Source organism: Dipodomys ordii, unplaced genomic scaffold, assembly GCF_000151885.1.
Source record: "Dipodomys ordii isolate 6190 unplaced genomic scaffold, Dord_2.0 Scaffold53, whole genome shotgun sequence".
In the NCBI taxonomy this organism is placed as follows: Eukaryota; Metazoa; Chordata; class Mammalia; order Rodentia; family Heteromyidae; genus Dipodomys; species Dipodomys ordii.
Window position 1 is genome coordinate 5,179,307 of NW_012267269.1, and position 16,022 is coordinate 5,195,328.

General features: G+C 38.5%; 1 protein-coding gene across 1 annotated transcript in view; it reads left to right on the forward strand.

Moving 5' to 3' along the window:
• Dennd4c (DENN/MADD domain containing 4C) overlaps window positions 1–16,022 on the forward strand; it is a 105,505-nt gene that overhangs the window by 80,677 nt on the left and 8,806 nt on the right. Inside the window, exons 22-27 of the mRNA XM_013020762.1 lie at window positions 1,181–1,290; window positions 1,700–1,875; window positions 7,555–7,737; window positions 9,402–9,597; window positions 11,918–12,163; window positions 13,495–13,612. Coding sequence (XP_012876216.1) covers window positions 1,181–1,290; window positions 1,700–1,875; window positions 7,555–7,737; window positions 9,402–9,597; window positions 11,918–12,163; window positions 13,495–13,612 — 1,029 coding nt within the window. The remainder of the gene's footprint in view (window positions 1–1,180; window positions 1,291–1,699; window positions 1,876–7,554; window positions 7,738–9,401; window positions 9,598–11,917; window positions 12,164–13,494; window positions 13,613–16,022) is intronic.

Sequence of the window (16,022 nt, forward strand, 5' to 3'; positions counted from 1 at the left end):
CTACCCTCTCAGCAGGCTAAAATATGAGGTCTGAAGTTCAAAACCAACCCAGGCAGAAAATTCTAAGACTCTTTTCGCTAATTAACCAGCAAGAAGCTGGAAATAGAGCTGTGATTCAAGTGGTGGAGCAGGAGCAGAAAAGGCTGAAGGAGAGCTTGAGGGCCTGAAAGCCCCAATATGAGCACACAAAAATGAAATAGGACTTTTTTTCCTCTTTTTTTTTTTTTTTGAGATAGGGTCTCACTATGTAGTCTAATCTGGTCTCCAATTCATTATCTTCCTGCCTTAGCCTCCTACATGCTGAAATTATAGCTGTGTGCCACAATATCAAGAGGTTTTTTCCTCTTAATTTTTTTATTGTGAAAAATTCCAAATGTTATGAGAAATTGGAAGAATTAAGTAAGTGAACAATTACATATTCTCTACTTAGACCTAATTAACTGCGGGGGGGGGGGCGTCTTGAACTCCTGTTCTTGCATTCTTGCTTGGGTTTTTTGCTCAAAACTGGCTGGAGCTCTAGCACTTGAGTCACAGCTCCACTTCCAACTTTTTGCTGATTAATTATCTTATGAGCCTTAAAGACTTCACCTACTCTGGCTTGAAACCTGGATTCTTAGATGTCAGGTTTCTAAGTAGTTAGGGATCCACCAGCACCCAGCCATAGACTTAATTTTATCATTTCTTTTTTTTTTTTTTTGTTCTGTCATGGGGCTTGAACTCTGGGCTTGGGTGCTGTCCCTGCGCTATTCAGCTCAAGGCAAGCTCTTTACCGCTTGAGCCACAGTGCCACTTCCCATTTTCTAGTGGTTTATTGGAGATGAAAGTCTCATGGGCTTTCCTGTCTGGGCTGGCTTTGAACCACGATCCTCAGATCTCAGCCTCCTGAGTAGCTAGGATTACAGGCGTGAGGCACCAGCACCCAGAAATTCTTTCTAAATATTTCTAAGTACACCTAATTCTATATTGTAACCATTTGAAAAAATATTGTAACCATTTGAAAATAAAGCAGATTTTACAATCGTTCCCTCCTAAATACTTTGGTATTTATTTCCAAAGCATAAGGACAGTCTCCTACATGTTTTGGCTATTTGTGGTCCTGGGGCTGAGTACGTGATAGCCAAGCACTATACCACTGAGATTTGTCCCCAGCACATAATGTGTTATGCTTATTCTTCTCTAGGTGAAGTTCCATTTCCAAGAGGAATAAGGAGGCAGGACTTTGAAAAATCAGACCATGGTTCATCTCAAAACACCAGCATGTCTAGCATCTATCAGAACTGTGCAATGGAGGTAAAAGTTCTGTCTTCTGCCCATGATAAAGTGATATAAACTTACTTTTATTTCAGAGTATCATTTAACAGTATTCATTTTGTTGGGATTGTTATCTTATAAGGTAATGAACTGATAGTTTCACCTGTAACATAATAAAGCTATTAATTCCAGATATGATCAATAGAATAACTAAAATTCTGTTAAGAAAATGACCTTTCCCAGATCTGAAGGATGAGACCCATGTGAATAGAAGCCTGAAGCTTTGGAGAATATTAAAGGAAAATTTCAGACCCTTTTCCAATCCAGTTTCACTTGCTCATTCTCATTTCCTTAATAAAGCTGCATTTCTATTGTGAAAAAAAATGACCTTTAAGATGCAGTTTAGATTCTCAGTATTCTTGTTTTCTTTTTTTTTTTTTGTAATCAGGTTTTGATGTCAAGTTGTTCACAATGTAGAGCTTGTGAAGCATTAGTTTATGATGAAGAAATTATGGCTGGGTGGACGGCAGATGATTCAAATTTGAATACAACCTGTCCGTTCTGTAAAAGCAACTTCTTGCCTTTTCTCAATATAGAATTTAAAGACCTGAGAGGTTCTGCAAGGTTAGTAATCTAAATGTTCCCTCAAGAGGTAAGTGCCCCTTGGAAGGCATGACTCCTGGGGCAAGAGAATAAATCTCATAGCATGTTCCAGGCCTGCCTTTCTTCTTCTTCACCATCAGTATTAGATTAGAGGATATTAGTAATAAAATGAAAGACTGTTTTTCCTTTTTGTTGTTGTTGTTGTTTTTGATGGTGGTGGTGGTGGTGGTGGTGGTGGTGGTGTGTGTGTGAGAGAGAGAAACAGAAAGAGAGAGAGTGTGTTAGTTATGGGGCTTGAACTCAGGGCCTGGGCAATATCCCTGAGCTTTTTTTGCTTAAGACTAGCACTCTACCACTTAGAGCCACTTGCGATTTTCTGGTGGTTAACTGGAGATAAGAATCTCATAGAGGGGCTGGGAAGGTGGCTCAGTGGTAGAGCACTTGCCTTGCATGCTTGAGGCCCTGGGTTTGATTCCTCAGCACCACATAAGCAAAAAGAAAAAAGCCGGAAGTGGCTCTGTGGCTCAAGTGGTAGAGCGCTAGCCTTGAGCTGAAGAGCTGAAGGAAAGCGCCCAGGCCCATAGTTCAGGCCCCACGACTGGACCCCCCCCCCAAAAAAAAAAAAGAATCTCATAGACTTTCCTGTTTCTCTGATCTCAGCTTCCTGAGTAGCTAGGCTTATAGGTGTGGAGGTGTGAGCCACCAGCACCCGGAATACTTTTCCATTTTAGCATGTGATCATCAGTAGAAATATTCTTGGAACTGAACTTTGTAGGTAATTCAAAAGTCTTATGTTAGGGATTGTTTTAAGCTTGTCTTTGTGACCTTAGTTATGTCTCCTTACTTGTCATTTGGTACAGTGAGATGGCAAATTTTAGATGGTAGAAAGGCACGGCTCAGTTTGTAGAGCACTAGACAATGAGTGTTAGTGTCAGGTATCCAGTTTGAGTGGACCAAAAAAATAAGAAAGTGAAAAGAAAGAGGCTGGGAAGGTGGCTCAGTGGTAGAGCGCTTGCCTTGTATACATGAGGCCCTGGATTCGATTCCTCAGCACCACATAAGCAGAAAAAACCAGAAGTGACTCTAGTGGTAGAGTGCTAGCCTTGAGCTGAAGAGCTGAGGGACAGCGCCCAGGCCCAGAGTTCAGGCCCCATGATCAGCCAAAAACAAAAAAAAAAGTGAAAAGAAAGGAAACTACCTGGTTTGTAGTGAGTCACTAAATAATTGAGCTGGGCTCTGGTGGTTCTTGCCTGTAATCCTTGCAACTCATGAGGCTGAAATGTAAGGATTGCTGTTCCAAACCAGTCCTGGAAGGAAAGTTGGTAAGACCCTTATCTCCAATAAACTGTCAGAAAGCCAAAGTGAAGTTGTGGCTCATGGTAGAGTGCTAGCCTTGAGCACAAAAGCTCAGGGACAGTGCCCAAGCCCTGAGTTTAAGCACCCCCCCCCCTCAAAAATATAAAATAAAAAGTTGAGAGTTGGTAAGTAATTGAGAGAAATGCTGAAATATTAATTTATTACAATGGTATTTTATTGAGCAAATGAATTTTTTGTTATTATCTGCCTTTAGTTGAGTTTTATTTTTGCTTTGATTGGTGGAAATTAAGCCCAGGACTTTTACATGCTAAATTACTTGTTCTGAGCTCCATCCTTAGCACTTGCAGTTGCTTTAAAAAATAAAGTCTTTGGGGCTGAGAAGGTGGCTCAGTGGTAGAGTGCTTGCCTTGCATGCATGAGGCCCTTGGTTCGATTCCTCAGCACCACATAAGCAAAAAGAAAAAAGCCGGAAGTGGTGCTGTGGCTCAAGTGGTAGAGCACTAGCCTTGAGCTGAAGAGCTGAGGGACAGCACCCAGGCCCAGAGCCCCTCCAAAAAAAAAAAAGTCTCACTGACTTTCCTGCCCAGGCTGGCATTGAACTGTGATCCTCAGATTTCAGCCTCCTGAGTACCTGGGATTACAAGTGTGAGCCACCGGCGCCAGGCGCAGATTATATTCTTGATGTATTATTTTCATTGGTCTGGGCCTCATTAATTCTCTTCTTCCATTTCCACTCGTTCCTTTATCCAGCAGACACCAATGAGCTAGATGTGACATATTCTTAAACATAGATGCTTATAAAATACATAGTGTTGTTTTGTATACTTGTGTATTTTAATTTGTATAATTAGAATAATGTAGAAAAGCATTGGGGGGTATTGGAGTTTGAACTCAGGATTTTGTTTGTTGGTAGGCAGTACTCAATTTTCAGGGTTTTTTTGTTTTGTTTTTGAGACAGGGTCTCACTACTTATTAACCTAGGCTGGCCTTGAACTCATGATCTTCCTGCCTTAGTTTCCTTAATGCTAAGATCAAAGCTTTATACCACCACACCTGGATTTTATTATTTTTGTTTGCATTTCTGAACTAGTAAGTTTAACTGTTTCTTCATTATTTGTTAGTTTAGCATTTTCTTTTCCCTTTAATGAATTTTTTAAATAAAATTATGTTTTTGTTTGCGTAGTCCAAGCTGGCCTAGCCTTAGCCTCCTTTGACTGCTAGCACTGTATGTGCTCCACCATGAACAGCTGTTCAATATGTTCTGCAAATTGCCTTCCTATATTCCTTGCCTACTTTTCTGTTAAGTTTTTATTTGTGTTGATTTGACTTTAATATTCTTGATAATATTTGCAGATAAATCATTAATTTGATATCATAGTCCACTAATTTTGAATTGTGATTTGAATTTTGTTTAAGATGTTGTGTTCCATGTCTAGGACATTTTTTTCTCCCTAAATAATCTTTTTCTGGTTTTTGTTTTCTTTTGTTTTTCTAGGGCTGGGTATTGAACCCAGGGCCTTGCACATGCTAGGTTTAATATTCTTTATATTATACCCTTGCTTGATATTTAAGTCTTTCATCCATTTGATGTCTACCTTTTATGGAAGAGGGTAAAATCCAGCTTATATTTTTCTCTATCTAACAAGCCATTATGATCTCCTCAAGTAGCCTGTCTTTTCCTCTCTGATGTGTAGTGTCCTCTCTATCCTGTAGGCCTCTTCCTGATCCTGCCTTCTTCTGTCAATACAGTGCTTTTTGTGAGTCCCCAGGAAAATTAATCTAAATTTTCTATTGTAATTGGATTAGATTTATAGATTAATTTGTGGAAAACTGAAGTTTTCAATGTTACTGTCTTTTTTTTTGTGGTCGGTTTGTGGGGTTTGAACTCTAGGCCTGAGCACTGTCCCTCAGCTCTTCAGCTCAAGTCTAGCACTCTACCACTTGAGCTACAGCTCCACTTCCGGTTTTCTGATGGTTTATTGGAGATAAGAGTTAAGACTTGTTTCATGGACTTTTCTGTCTAAGCTGGCTTTGAACCGTGATCCTCAGATCTCAACCTCCTGAGTAGCTAGGATGACAGGCGTGAGCCACCGGCGCCTGGCCTCAGTGTTATTATCTTAAATATGAACAATGTATATCTATTTTTTCAGATTATATATGGTTTTTAGTATAAAGCATTTGGAATTATTTTTCCTATGTCTTATACTTTTTTCATTGAGTTGTGGTTTTTTAAGCTACAGTGACAAGAACCTTTTAAAAATACACTTTCTAATTAGGTATAAAGTAGCTTTTTAAACTATTTTTATTTTATTGTAAAGATGCTGTACAGAGGGGTTACAGTTACATGAGTAAGGTAATGAGTACATTTCTTGTCGAGCATTGTTACCCCTCCTTTGTTGTTCTCCCATTATCCCTTCCTTCCCCCACCTTCACCACCCCCCAAGTTGTAAAGTTGATTTCCAACATAGTGTCTTGTGAGTATCATTGTTGCAATGGGTCATCCTGTGTCCTTGTTTCAGCATTTTGTTATTCCCCTCCCTAAATTAGATACATTTATACACAAAGATGTAGGGTACCAAAGTCAAGTACAGTGACAACAGGTATAAAGTAGCATTTTTGGTCACCCCCCTACATACACATATCAATATGAAAATTTCAAGTTTACAACAAAGTTTAAAGATAGGAGCAGGATAGGAAGTACTAGGGATGGTGCTCTACCACTGAACTACCCAGCCACTTAAAACATTTTTTTACAGTGAATACCTAAATGTATTCACTGTTATATTCTCCAGTTTATATTTTACTGTACTTGCTCTAATCACCTGTTTATTTCCTATTTATCAACATATACTTTTATTCATTTAAAAATATGGAGAAGTGTGGGCGCCAATGGCTCATGTTTGTAATCCTAGCTACTCAAAAGTCTGAGATCTGAGGGTCACAGTTTGAAGCTCACTGCCTGGGTAGGAAAATTATTGAGATCCTTATGTCCAATAAACCGCCAAAAATGTGGAAAAGTCTTTATGTGTACACACACACACACTAAACCGCCAAAAATGTGGAAAAGTCTTTATGTGCGCGCGCGCACACACACACACACACACACACACACACACACACACACACACACACACACACACACACACACACGAAAGATGTTAGCACATGTCTCCCCCAAACACTTCAGCATGTGTATTACTAACTGCAATTTAGAATTGTAGTACTGGACTGGGTATATGGCTTACTGGTAGAGGTCTTGCCTAACATTCATGAAGCCCTGGGTTCAATTCCTCAGTACCACATAAACAGAAAAGGCTAGAAGTGGTGCTGTGGCTCAAGTGGTAGAGTGCTAGCCTTGAGCAAAAAAAGCTAAGGGACAGTGCCCAGGCCTTGAATTCAAACCCCAGCACTGGCAAGGAAAAAAAATCATGAATTGTAGTACAAGTAATATACTAATTTCAGATGTACCATTTGAAGAGTAAATGCATATATTTGTGCCCTTAGCAAGTTACAGAACATTAGTATCACTTCAGAAAATTCTCCAGTGTCCGTTATGAGAATCCTTCCTCACCTAATCCCTACTGAAAGGGAGGAGTATGAAAATAAAAGAACAGATATGACTAGAGACAAAACAGATTCCAGGCTGGGAAGGTGGCTCAGTGTAAGAGTGCTTGCCTTGCATGCATGAGGCCCTGGGTTCTATTCCTCAGCACCACATAAGCAGAAAAAGCTGGAAGTGGTGCTATGACTGAAGTGGTAGAGCACTAGCCTTGAGCTGAAGAGCTGAGGGACAGCGCCCAGACTCAGAGACCAAGCCCCACGACCGACCAAAAAAAAGCATTCATAAACTGTAAAAATGGTACTGTAATGGCTGGGAAGGTGGCTCAGTGGGAGAGTGCTTCCCTTGCCTGCCTGAGGCCCTGGGTTCAATTCCTCAGCACCACATAAGCAAAAAGAAAAAATGGTACTGTAAACAATTACAAATTAATATATTTTAAAGTGCTGTTGCTATACCTTTCCCCTTTTCCCTCCCCCTCTCCCTTCAACCTTTTCCCTCCCTCCCAACATATTCCTGCTAAATTAGCTTCCCAATGGATATGATTATAGGTATATGCCAAAATGTCGGTCTTTTTTAAAATCACTATTTTTAATTTTTAAAAATTCCTTCAGGACTTTGTTTAGTAGTTCTCAAAACACACCATCTTGTATCAAGCTGATTTTAGGAAAAGAGGGAAGAAGGATTGAAAACAGAAGTATATGTTTGTAATAGGCAGTCTTTCCCTTATGAATTCATTAATGAGTATCACAAAATAATTCTAAATGCAATAAAAATTTTAAGACTCGGATTTTTTAAAAGACTTCTTCCCCCTTGCTTCATTTTAGTTTTTTCTTGAAACCAAGTACCTCTGGTGACAGTTTACAAAGTGGAGGCATGCCATTGGCCAGTGAGCCCTTGGAACACAAACCTGTATGCAGTTCAGCAGAACCTGACTTGATTAACTTCATGGATTTCCCGAAACATAACCAGACAATATCGGAAGAAGCAAGCCATACAGTTGACTCAAGGTACCATAGGAAATAGAGAACTTGCCGTAGCAAGTTAGATACTCTTGTAAAAATTATATATTTAATGAAAACCTGAATCTAGTCAGTTCTGGCATTTAAAAACTTAATCTTGATGGTCTTGGTGGTGCATATTTGTAATTCTGGCTCTCAGGAATGAGATTGAGGCAGGAGGATTGTGAGACTGAGGCCAGAGTAACTATGTACTATATTCAAAGCCAACATGAGTTACTTTATGACTCTTTGTCTTCATAAAACAAGGGTTGGAATTTGCTGGTGGTAGAACACTTGCTTGCTTCATATGCATCAGACTCTTGGTTTGATCTCTACATAAAATAAAAAAATTTTAACTTGTATTTTTTACTACCACATAGCTTTTAAATATTTAATGAATAAAGCTTATGATACAACATTTTAAAAATAAGTTTAATGTTTTAAAGCATATTTTACAAAATGAACTTCTCAATAGTTAAAATGCTTTTCTGGTTAGGGCAGGTTCTTTTGTATAAAGTACATATTTTATTTTTTCCTGTTTGGCAATATTGTGATTTGGATTCAAGAGTCTCACTTACTAGGCAAGCAGTCTACCATTTGAGCCATTATACCCAGCACTTCGTTTTTTAGATAGACTCTCATACTTTTGCCCAGGGCTAGCTCTGTACCCATTGTCTTGGGTTTGTCTCCATGTCCAGTTAGGGGTTTGTTTGTTCTTTTTTTTTCCCCCCATAGTGCCCATCCTAGGGCTTGAACTCTGGGCCTGGGTGCTGTCCTTGAGTTTTTTGCTCAAGGCTTGTGCTCTATCACTTAAGCCTCAGCTCCATTTCCATTAGAGATGAGAATCTCAGACTTTTTTGCTTGGGCTGTATTTGAACTGTGATCATCATATATCAGCCTCTTAAATAGTTAAAATTACAGGTGTGAGATGCTGGCGCCAGGTTTCCAGTTTGTTTTTTGAGACAGATCTCACCAACAGTTTTCCTTGAGTTCGCCTCTTGTCTGCCTCCCAAATATTTGAGATTTCAGGTATGTGTCACCATGTTCAGCTCATATTTTACTTTTTGGCAGAGAGGCAGTGCTGAGATTTGAACTCAGGTATGCAGACTCACTAGGTTTACTTTTGTTATTTTGTTATTTGTTGTTATTTTTTGAATAAGACCTTATGTTTGAATAAAGCAATGAAATGTAACTTATAACCTTATAAGTTACACCATAAATTCTCTTTTCAGTCCTCATTACCATCCATGTTCTTCTGACCAATTGTATAAAACTATGTGAAGAAAAATGAATTTCTTTTGTTGGTGGGAATACTGGGATTAAACATAGGGGTATAGGTGGGAGACAAGTGCTTTACCACTGAACTCTACCTCAAGCTCCAAGTTTAATTCTATTGTGGAAGAGGAGGGGAAGGGATTGAGTCAGGATATCTCTCTGTAGCTCTGAGCTTAAGATACTCTTGCCTCAGTCTAGAATTACAAGTATGTGCCACCATATCTGGCACCAAATTTAATTCTTAAAAGGAAATGGTAATTCTTTTTTTTTTAATTTAATTTTATTTTATTTGGGAAATGGTAATTCTTATACATTTAAAATCCATTGAAGAAATTTGTCTAGCTCTCTGGATTTAGATTAATTTTCGTGACTAACAGCATTTCTTCATTTTTTTAAAGTGGTGGATTAAAGCAAGCCAGTGAAAATGTCCAAACTATGAAAATTTCATCTGTGCCTAATAGTTCATCAAAACGAAATGTATCTTTGACTCGAAGCCACAGTGTTGGAGGCCCTTTGCAAAATATTGACTTCTCCCAAAGACCTTATCATGGCATTTCAACAGTCAGTCTCCCAAACAGTCTACAGGAAGTTGTGGTATGTAATACTGCAATCATATTGTATACTCTTGTCAGTACAGAGTGGAATATTGCATAGTTTGTAATCGAATTAATGACACAGAAAGTAGTAGACAAAAGATTTCCTCATAAACTAAGAACTTTTTAATTTTTTAACATTGAGATTTTGAAATAGTTAAAAAAATACACAGGAGGGCTAGGAAGTTGGCTCAGTGGTAGAGCGCTTGCCTTGCATGCATGAGACCCTGGGTTCGATTCCTCAGCACCACATAAGCAGAAAACAAAAAGCCGGAAGTGGCGCTGTGGTTCAAGTGATAGAGTGCTAGCCTTGAGCTGAAGAGCTGGGAGACAGAGCCCGGGCCCAGAGTTCAGGCCCCTCTAGCCTCAGAAACTTGTAGTTTATGACTATTCTTTTTTTGGGGGGGGGAGGGGGCCCGGTCATGGGATCTGAACTCTGGGGCTGGGTGCTGTCCCTCAGCTCTTCAGCTCAAGGCTAGCACTCTACCATTTGAGCCACAGCACCACTTCTGGCTTTTTTTTTTCTGCTTATGTGGTGCTGAGGAATCGAACCCAGGGCCTCAAGTATGCAAGGCAAGCACTCTACCACTGAGCCACCTTCCCAGCCCCGACTATTCATTTTTTTTATGTTAATCTTCATTCATTTTCTATTTTCTAAATTATTTTGCAGGAAGTTTCATCCTCTTTGTAAATGTTTTCAATATGCATTCCTAAGTGATTTGTTTCATAATAAAATCACAATGCCATTATATAAAAAATAAGAACTAATATGAAGTTATTTAATCTTTGTTCAAATTTCTAATTATAATGCAGTTATCCAGTGTGTGTATGGGGGGGTGTTGTTAGAGGCTTTAGGATCAAGTAGAATACCTATCTGCCTTGCAGTTATTTGGAATTTGCTCTAATTCTTTTAAACCTGTACAGTCTTTTTTTCTCCTTTTATTGTTTTTCATTGGTATTACTAGAGTTTGAACTCAGACCTTGTACTTGCTAGGCAAATGCTCTACCACTTCCCAGCACTCTTCTTGCAATTTGTTGATAAAATTGAGTCAATTGTCCTTTAGATACTACAGTTTTCTACTGTCTTGATTTGGCTGATTGTAGTCTTGTAAATTGATACTTGTACTAGGTACTTGATCAGATTCGGGGTTTTATTGCTTGTTTATTTTTGTCTGATGTCATGACCAGTGAAATTGTATGGTATGTTCTCATCAGTATTTGTGATATTAGCAGCTATTAATGTGCCGGATAACTAATTCATTAATAGCCTCTACTTTTTTTTTTTTTTTTTGGTCCGGTCGTGGGGCCTGAACTCTGGGCCTGGGCCTGTCCCTCAGCTCTTCAGCTCAAGGCTAGCGCTCTACCACTTGAGCCATAGCGCCACTTCCGGCTTTTTTTTTCTGCTTATGTGGTGCTGAGTAATTGAACCCAGGGCCTCATGCATGCAAGGCAAACACTCTACCACGGAGCCTGGCCTCTACTTTTTTAAATTATATAAAATATATCTATGAGCTGGGAATGTGGCTTAGTGGTAAAGTGCTTGCCTAGCATGCATGCCTGAACCCCTGGGTTCAATTCCTCAGTACCACATAAACAGAGAAGGCCAGAAGTGGCACTGTGGCCACTGTGGCTTTTTTCTTTTTGTTTATGTGGTGCTGAGGAATCGAACCCAGGGCCTCATGCATGCAAGGCAAGCACTCTACCACTGAGCCACCTTCCCAGCCCACTATATCTGGTTTTTATGCCACTGCTATGTGTGTCCTTTCCTTAAGAAGCCTTGGTTCTTTTTAGAATTAAATGGAATTTGAGACCACAACCTAGGCAGTATTTAACTTTTCTAGGGGTTGTTGTAATCAAATGTAAATTAATAAGATATAATTTTCAAAGGACAAAAAATTAGTACAGATATTAACACAAAGAATATCCTATTTATTAGAGTTGCAGAAATAAGGTCATCATTCTATACTATGTAAACTATATAAGCTATATAAATTGTGTCATCATAAATTATGTAAAAATGAACATGTTTTTATATCAACTGAAAAAATGCATAAATATATGCTATAAAAATTAATGTTATTTTAATAGGTTTATTGAAATACAGCTAATTCTCTTGCAATGGTTTAACCTAAGAGAGATTAAATAGCTTAAAGAAAGCTTAAGGAAAGAGATTAAGGTTTTCATTTACTAGGATGTTGTTACATGTAATAATTTGTACGGAAATAACAGGACAAATAGAGAAGTATGATGTCTCTGAAAAGCACTGTTAAGCATGTAGAATTAAAATAGATAATGTTCACTTCTTGTACTTTTTTTTAAAGGACCCTTTAGGAAAAAAACCTAATCCTCCCCCAGTTTCTGTGCCGTATTTGAGTCCTCTGGTACTTCGTAAAGAACTTGAATCTCTGTTAGAAAATGAAGGTGATCAGGTGATTCACACATCCTCTTTCATCAATCAACATCCAATCATTTTCTGGAACCTTGTGTGGTATTTCAGACGTTTAGACCTTCCTAGCAACTTGCCAGGACTTATCCTCACATCGGAACATTGTAATGAAGGTGTGCAGGTAGGATATCAATTTCTATACTTACAAAAGTAACTTAACAAGATAATAAGTCTCTCACTTAAAAGTTGAGGGATAGCACACTGGGACCTTCTATCTTTTTGCTTAGCTGTACATGACTTCTATTTCCAAGGTCTTTTTTTGCTCTAGAATTTATTTCTGCTCTTTCACAGTCTAGAAGTAGAAATGAAACATATGGATGGAAAACAGTGTGTCTTCTCACTGATAGAGAAGTTATAAACAGTATTTCTACATGTAGCTATGTGGCCTGATATGGTCATACCTAGCTGAAAAGTTACATAGCTCTACAAGCTTTTCCCTTGGTATTGGTGGCTCTTGCCTATAATCTTAGCTCCTCAGGATGCTGAGATCTAGATCCTGGTTTGAAGTCAGCCATGCAGACAAATTGGTGAGACTTGTATCTCAAAAGCTAATAGTAGAGCTGTGGCTCAGCCTTAAGTGAAAAAGCCAACCAAGAATACAAGGCTGTAGGTGAATCCTGATAGCTCATGCCTGTAATCCTAGCTACTCATGAGGCTGAGATCTGAGGAGTAAGGTTCAAAGGCAGTCCTGGCAGAAAAGGCCATGAGACTTACCTCCAATAAACTACTCAGAAAAAGCCAGAAGTAGCACTGTGGCTCGAGTGGTAGAGTGTTAGCCTTGACAAAAGAAGCTTAGGGACAGTGCACAGGCCCTGAGTTCAAGCCCCAGGACTGTCACAAAATAACTCAGAAACTCTAATTTGACTTTGACTTTTTATTTTGAGATGATACAATACTATTTGGTAAGAAAATAGAAACACCCAGTTTGTCTTACTTTGCAATTTGTTGTAATGATGTTTATTTAACCTTTCATCTAGACTTGTGCTAGTTAATAAGTTGTCATTCCAGTCCTTGAAAGTCAGAATGAGAAACCTATGTCAGAACAGCAAAGAAATTTCTCATCCGACATTAATAGTTTAAAATTTTGCTCAAAATTCTAGGGCCAAAGCCAGGCACCAATGGCTCACGCCTGTAATCCTAGCTACTCAGGAGGCTGAAATCTGAGGATCACGGTTCAAAGCCAGCCCGGGCAGGAAAGTCCATGAGACTCTTATCTCCAATAAACCACTAGAAAACCAGAAGTGGCACTATGGCTCAAGCGGTAGAGCGCTTGCCTTGAGCTGAAGAGCGCAGGGACAGCGCCAAGCCCAGAGTTCATGCCCCACGACCGACCAAAAAAAAAAAAATGTAGTGCCAAAGTTTTTAAATAACTCATCTATTTTATATATAATCAAGTTGTGTTCAGGCCATATTACATTTGGAATGCTAATATTTTTTATTAATGTCTTTTAGCTTCCTCTGTCATCTTTGTCTCAAGATAGCAAACTTGTATATATTCAACTGTTATGGGATAACATTAATCTTCATCAGGAACCAGAAGAACCTCTGTATGTTTCTTGGAGGAATTCTAGTAAGTAAAATAGAATTAAAAACATAAAAGATTCAGTTACAACCTAAATCTCTTTCACAGGTAATGGATAAGCAAATTGTGTATAATAGAATAGTACTGGGTATGGGAAGGTGGCTCAGTGGTAGAGCGCTTGCCTTGCATGCATGAGGCTCTGGGTTCGATTCCTCAGCACCACATAAGCAAAAAGCAAAAAGCCGGAAGTGGTGCTGTGGCTCAAGTGGTAGAGTGCTAGCCTTGAGCTGAAGAGCTGAGGGACAGTGCCCAGGCCCAGAGTTCAGACCCCACAACCGGACCCCCCCCCAAAAAAAGTAGAATAGTACTATTCAACAATAAAGAAGAATAAAAAAAGAATAGTATTAGATATTAACAATTAGGAGGCTAAAATAGGAAAATCATGATTTTGAGGCCAGTCTGAGCAACAAAGCAAGACCAAACAAAAATCAGGAAAACAAGTGATTGTTATTATATTAATTCAAATTGATTTGTTATTCTGCTGAGACTTTATACCAAATATCAACTAAGTTGAAGAGCAAGTTTTTATTAAATAGCAATTTGCTGGTTATTTTGAGAATAAATTCCCATAGTGGAAAAGTAATATCGATATGTTGGTATAAGATTATAATTCCAATTATAATAAAAGTCTCATAGAGACTTCCAAGGATTCTTGTTTCATTTTTACTCTTGTATAGTTAGAAGCTATTTTCACAAAAGAGATAGAGGGTTATCATCCATGTATTCAGAAGTTTTATGAGACAGAACATATCCTAGTATTAGCAGGCAAATGATATTAATAGGCAACACATGAGAGAAATGTTAAAATGCTTTGCAAATAGAATAGGGCTGCCATAACAAAATACCACAGGTGGGTGGTTTAAACAATATAAATTAATTGTCTGAGAATTTTGTAAGTCTTAAGATCATAGTGTCAGCAAGTTTTCTTTTCCCCCTTTGAAGTCTGTCTTCTTGGTTTATAGATGGCTCCCCTCTTATTGTATTGCCATGTATACTTTATGATTTATTTTGTTTAGTTGACCACTAGTAACTGAAACAATGGATAAGGGGGAAATAGAATAAATAGAAAATCCCAAGGAACACACACATATACATATTTGAACTAGTAAGTTCAACAGGGTTGCAGGATGAAAAATTATATATAGAAATTAATTGTATTTTCATACATTTTTTTTTCGAGACTGGAACTAAAAACTTGATGTCTAGGGGCTGGGAAGGTGGCTCAGTGGTAGAGTGCTTGCCTTGCATGCATGAGACCGTGGGTTTGATTCCTCTGCACCACATAAGCAGAGAAAGCCGGAAGTGGCGCTGTGGCTCAAGTGGTAGAGCACTAGCCTTGAGCTGAAGAGCTGAGGGACAGCGCCCAGGCCCACCCAGAGTTCACGCCCCATGACCGGAAAAAACAAAAACAAACAAACAAAAAAACCCCAGAAAAGGCCAGAGGTGCTGCTGTGGCTCAAGTGGTACAGTATTAGCCTTGAGCAAAAAGAAGCTCAAGGACAGTGCCCAGGCAGAGTTCAAGCCCCAGGACTGGCAAAACAAAAACAAAATCTCACTATGAAGCTTTTATATTGATGTGTCCCTATACATGGGGGTTGAGAGGGTGACATTGATCAAGATGGATTGTACACAGAAATGGTAGCATATGCTTGTACTCTAGGAGGATCATGAGTTCAAGGCCAGCCTGGGCTACATAGCAAGACCCAATCTACCTCTGAAGAGAGGGAAGAAAAATGAAATGGAGAAGAAGGGAGATGAAGGGATATCTGTGCTGAAAATAACACTACTTAAAATAGGAAGTCAATCTACAGATTGGAGGGAAATATACTTGTGAATTATATATCCTTAAAGTGATTTGTTTCTTAAAGAAACGTTACAACCCAATAGCAAAAAATTGGCAGTTTTAAAAATGTATAGGATACAAATGGTGAAATGCCCTTGAAAATATGCTCAGTATCACTAGTCATCAAGGACATGCATATTAGAGCTGAAAAGAGATGAGACTTTATGCTTTATAGGATAGCCATAATACAAAAGATAAATAATAAGAGGTAGGAAAGATATGGAAAAATTGGAATCCTTATACACTGCTGATTAGAATAAAAATAGTACAGTTGCTTAGAAAAAGTTTCCCAAATCTCAGAATGGTATGCAGTTACTATATATAATTATATATATATATATATATATAGTATATATGTTATATATACTATATATACTATATATATATATATACTATATATTATAGTATATATGTGTATATAGTATGTATGTGTATATGTGTGTGTGTTATACAAAACATATAAACGGATGTCCATAGGGGCTTTTATTTTGCCAGTCCTGGAGCTTGAATTCTGGGCCTGGGCATTGTTCCTGAGCTGCTTTTTTTTTTTTTTTT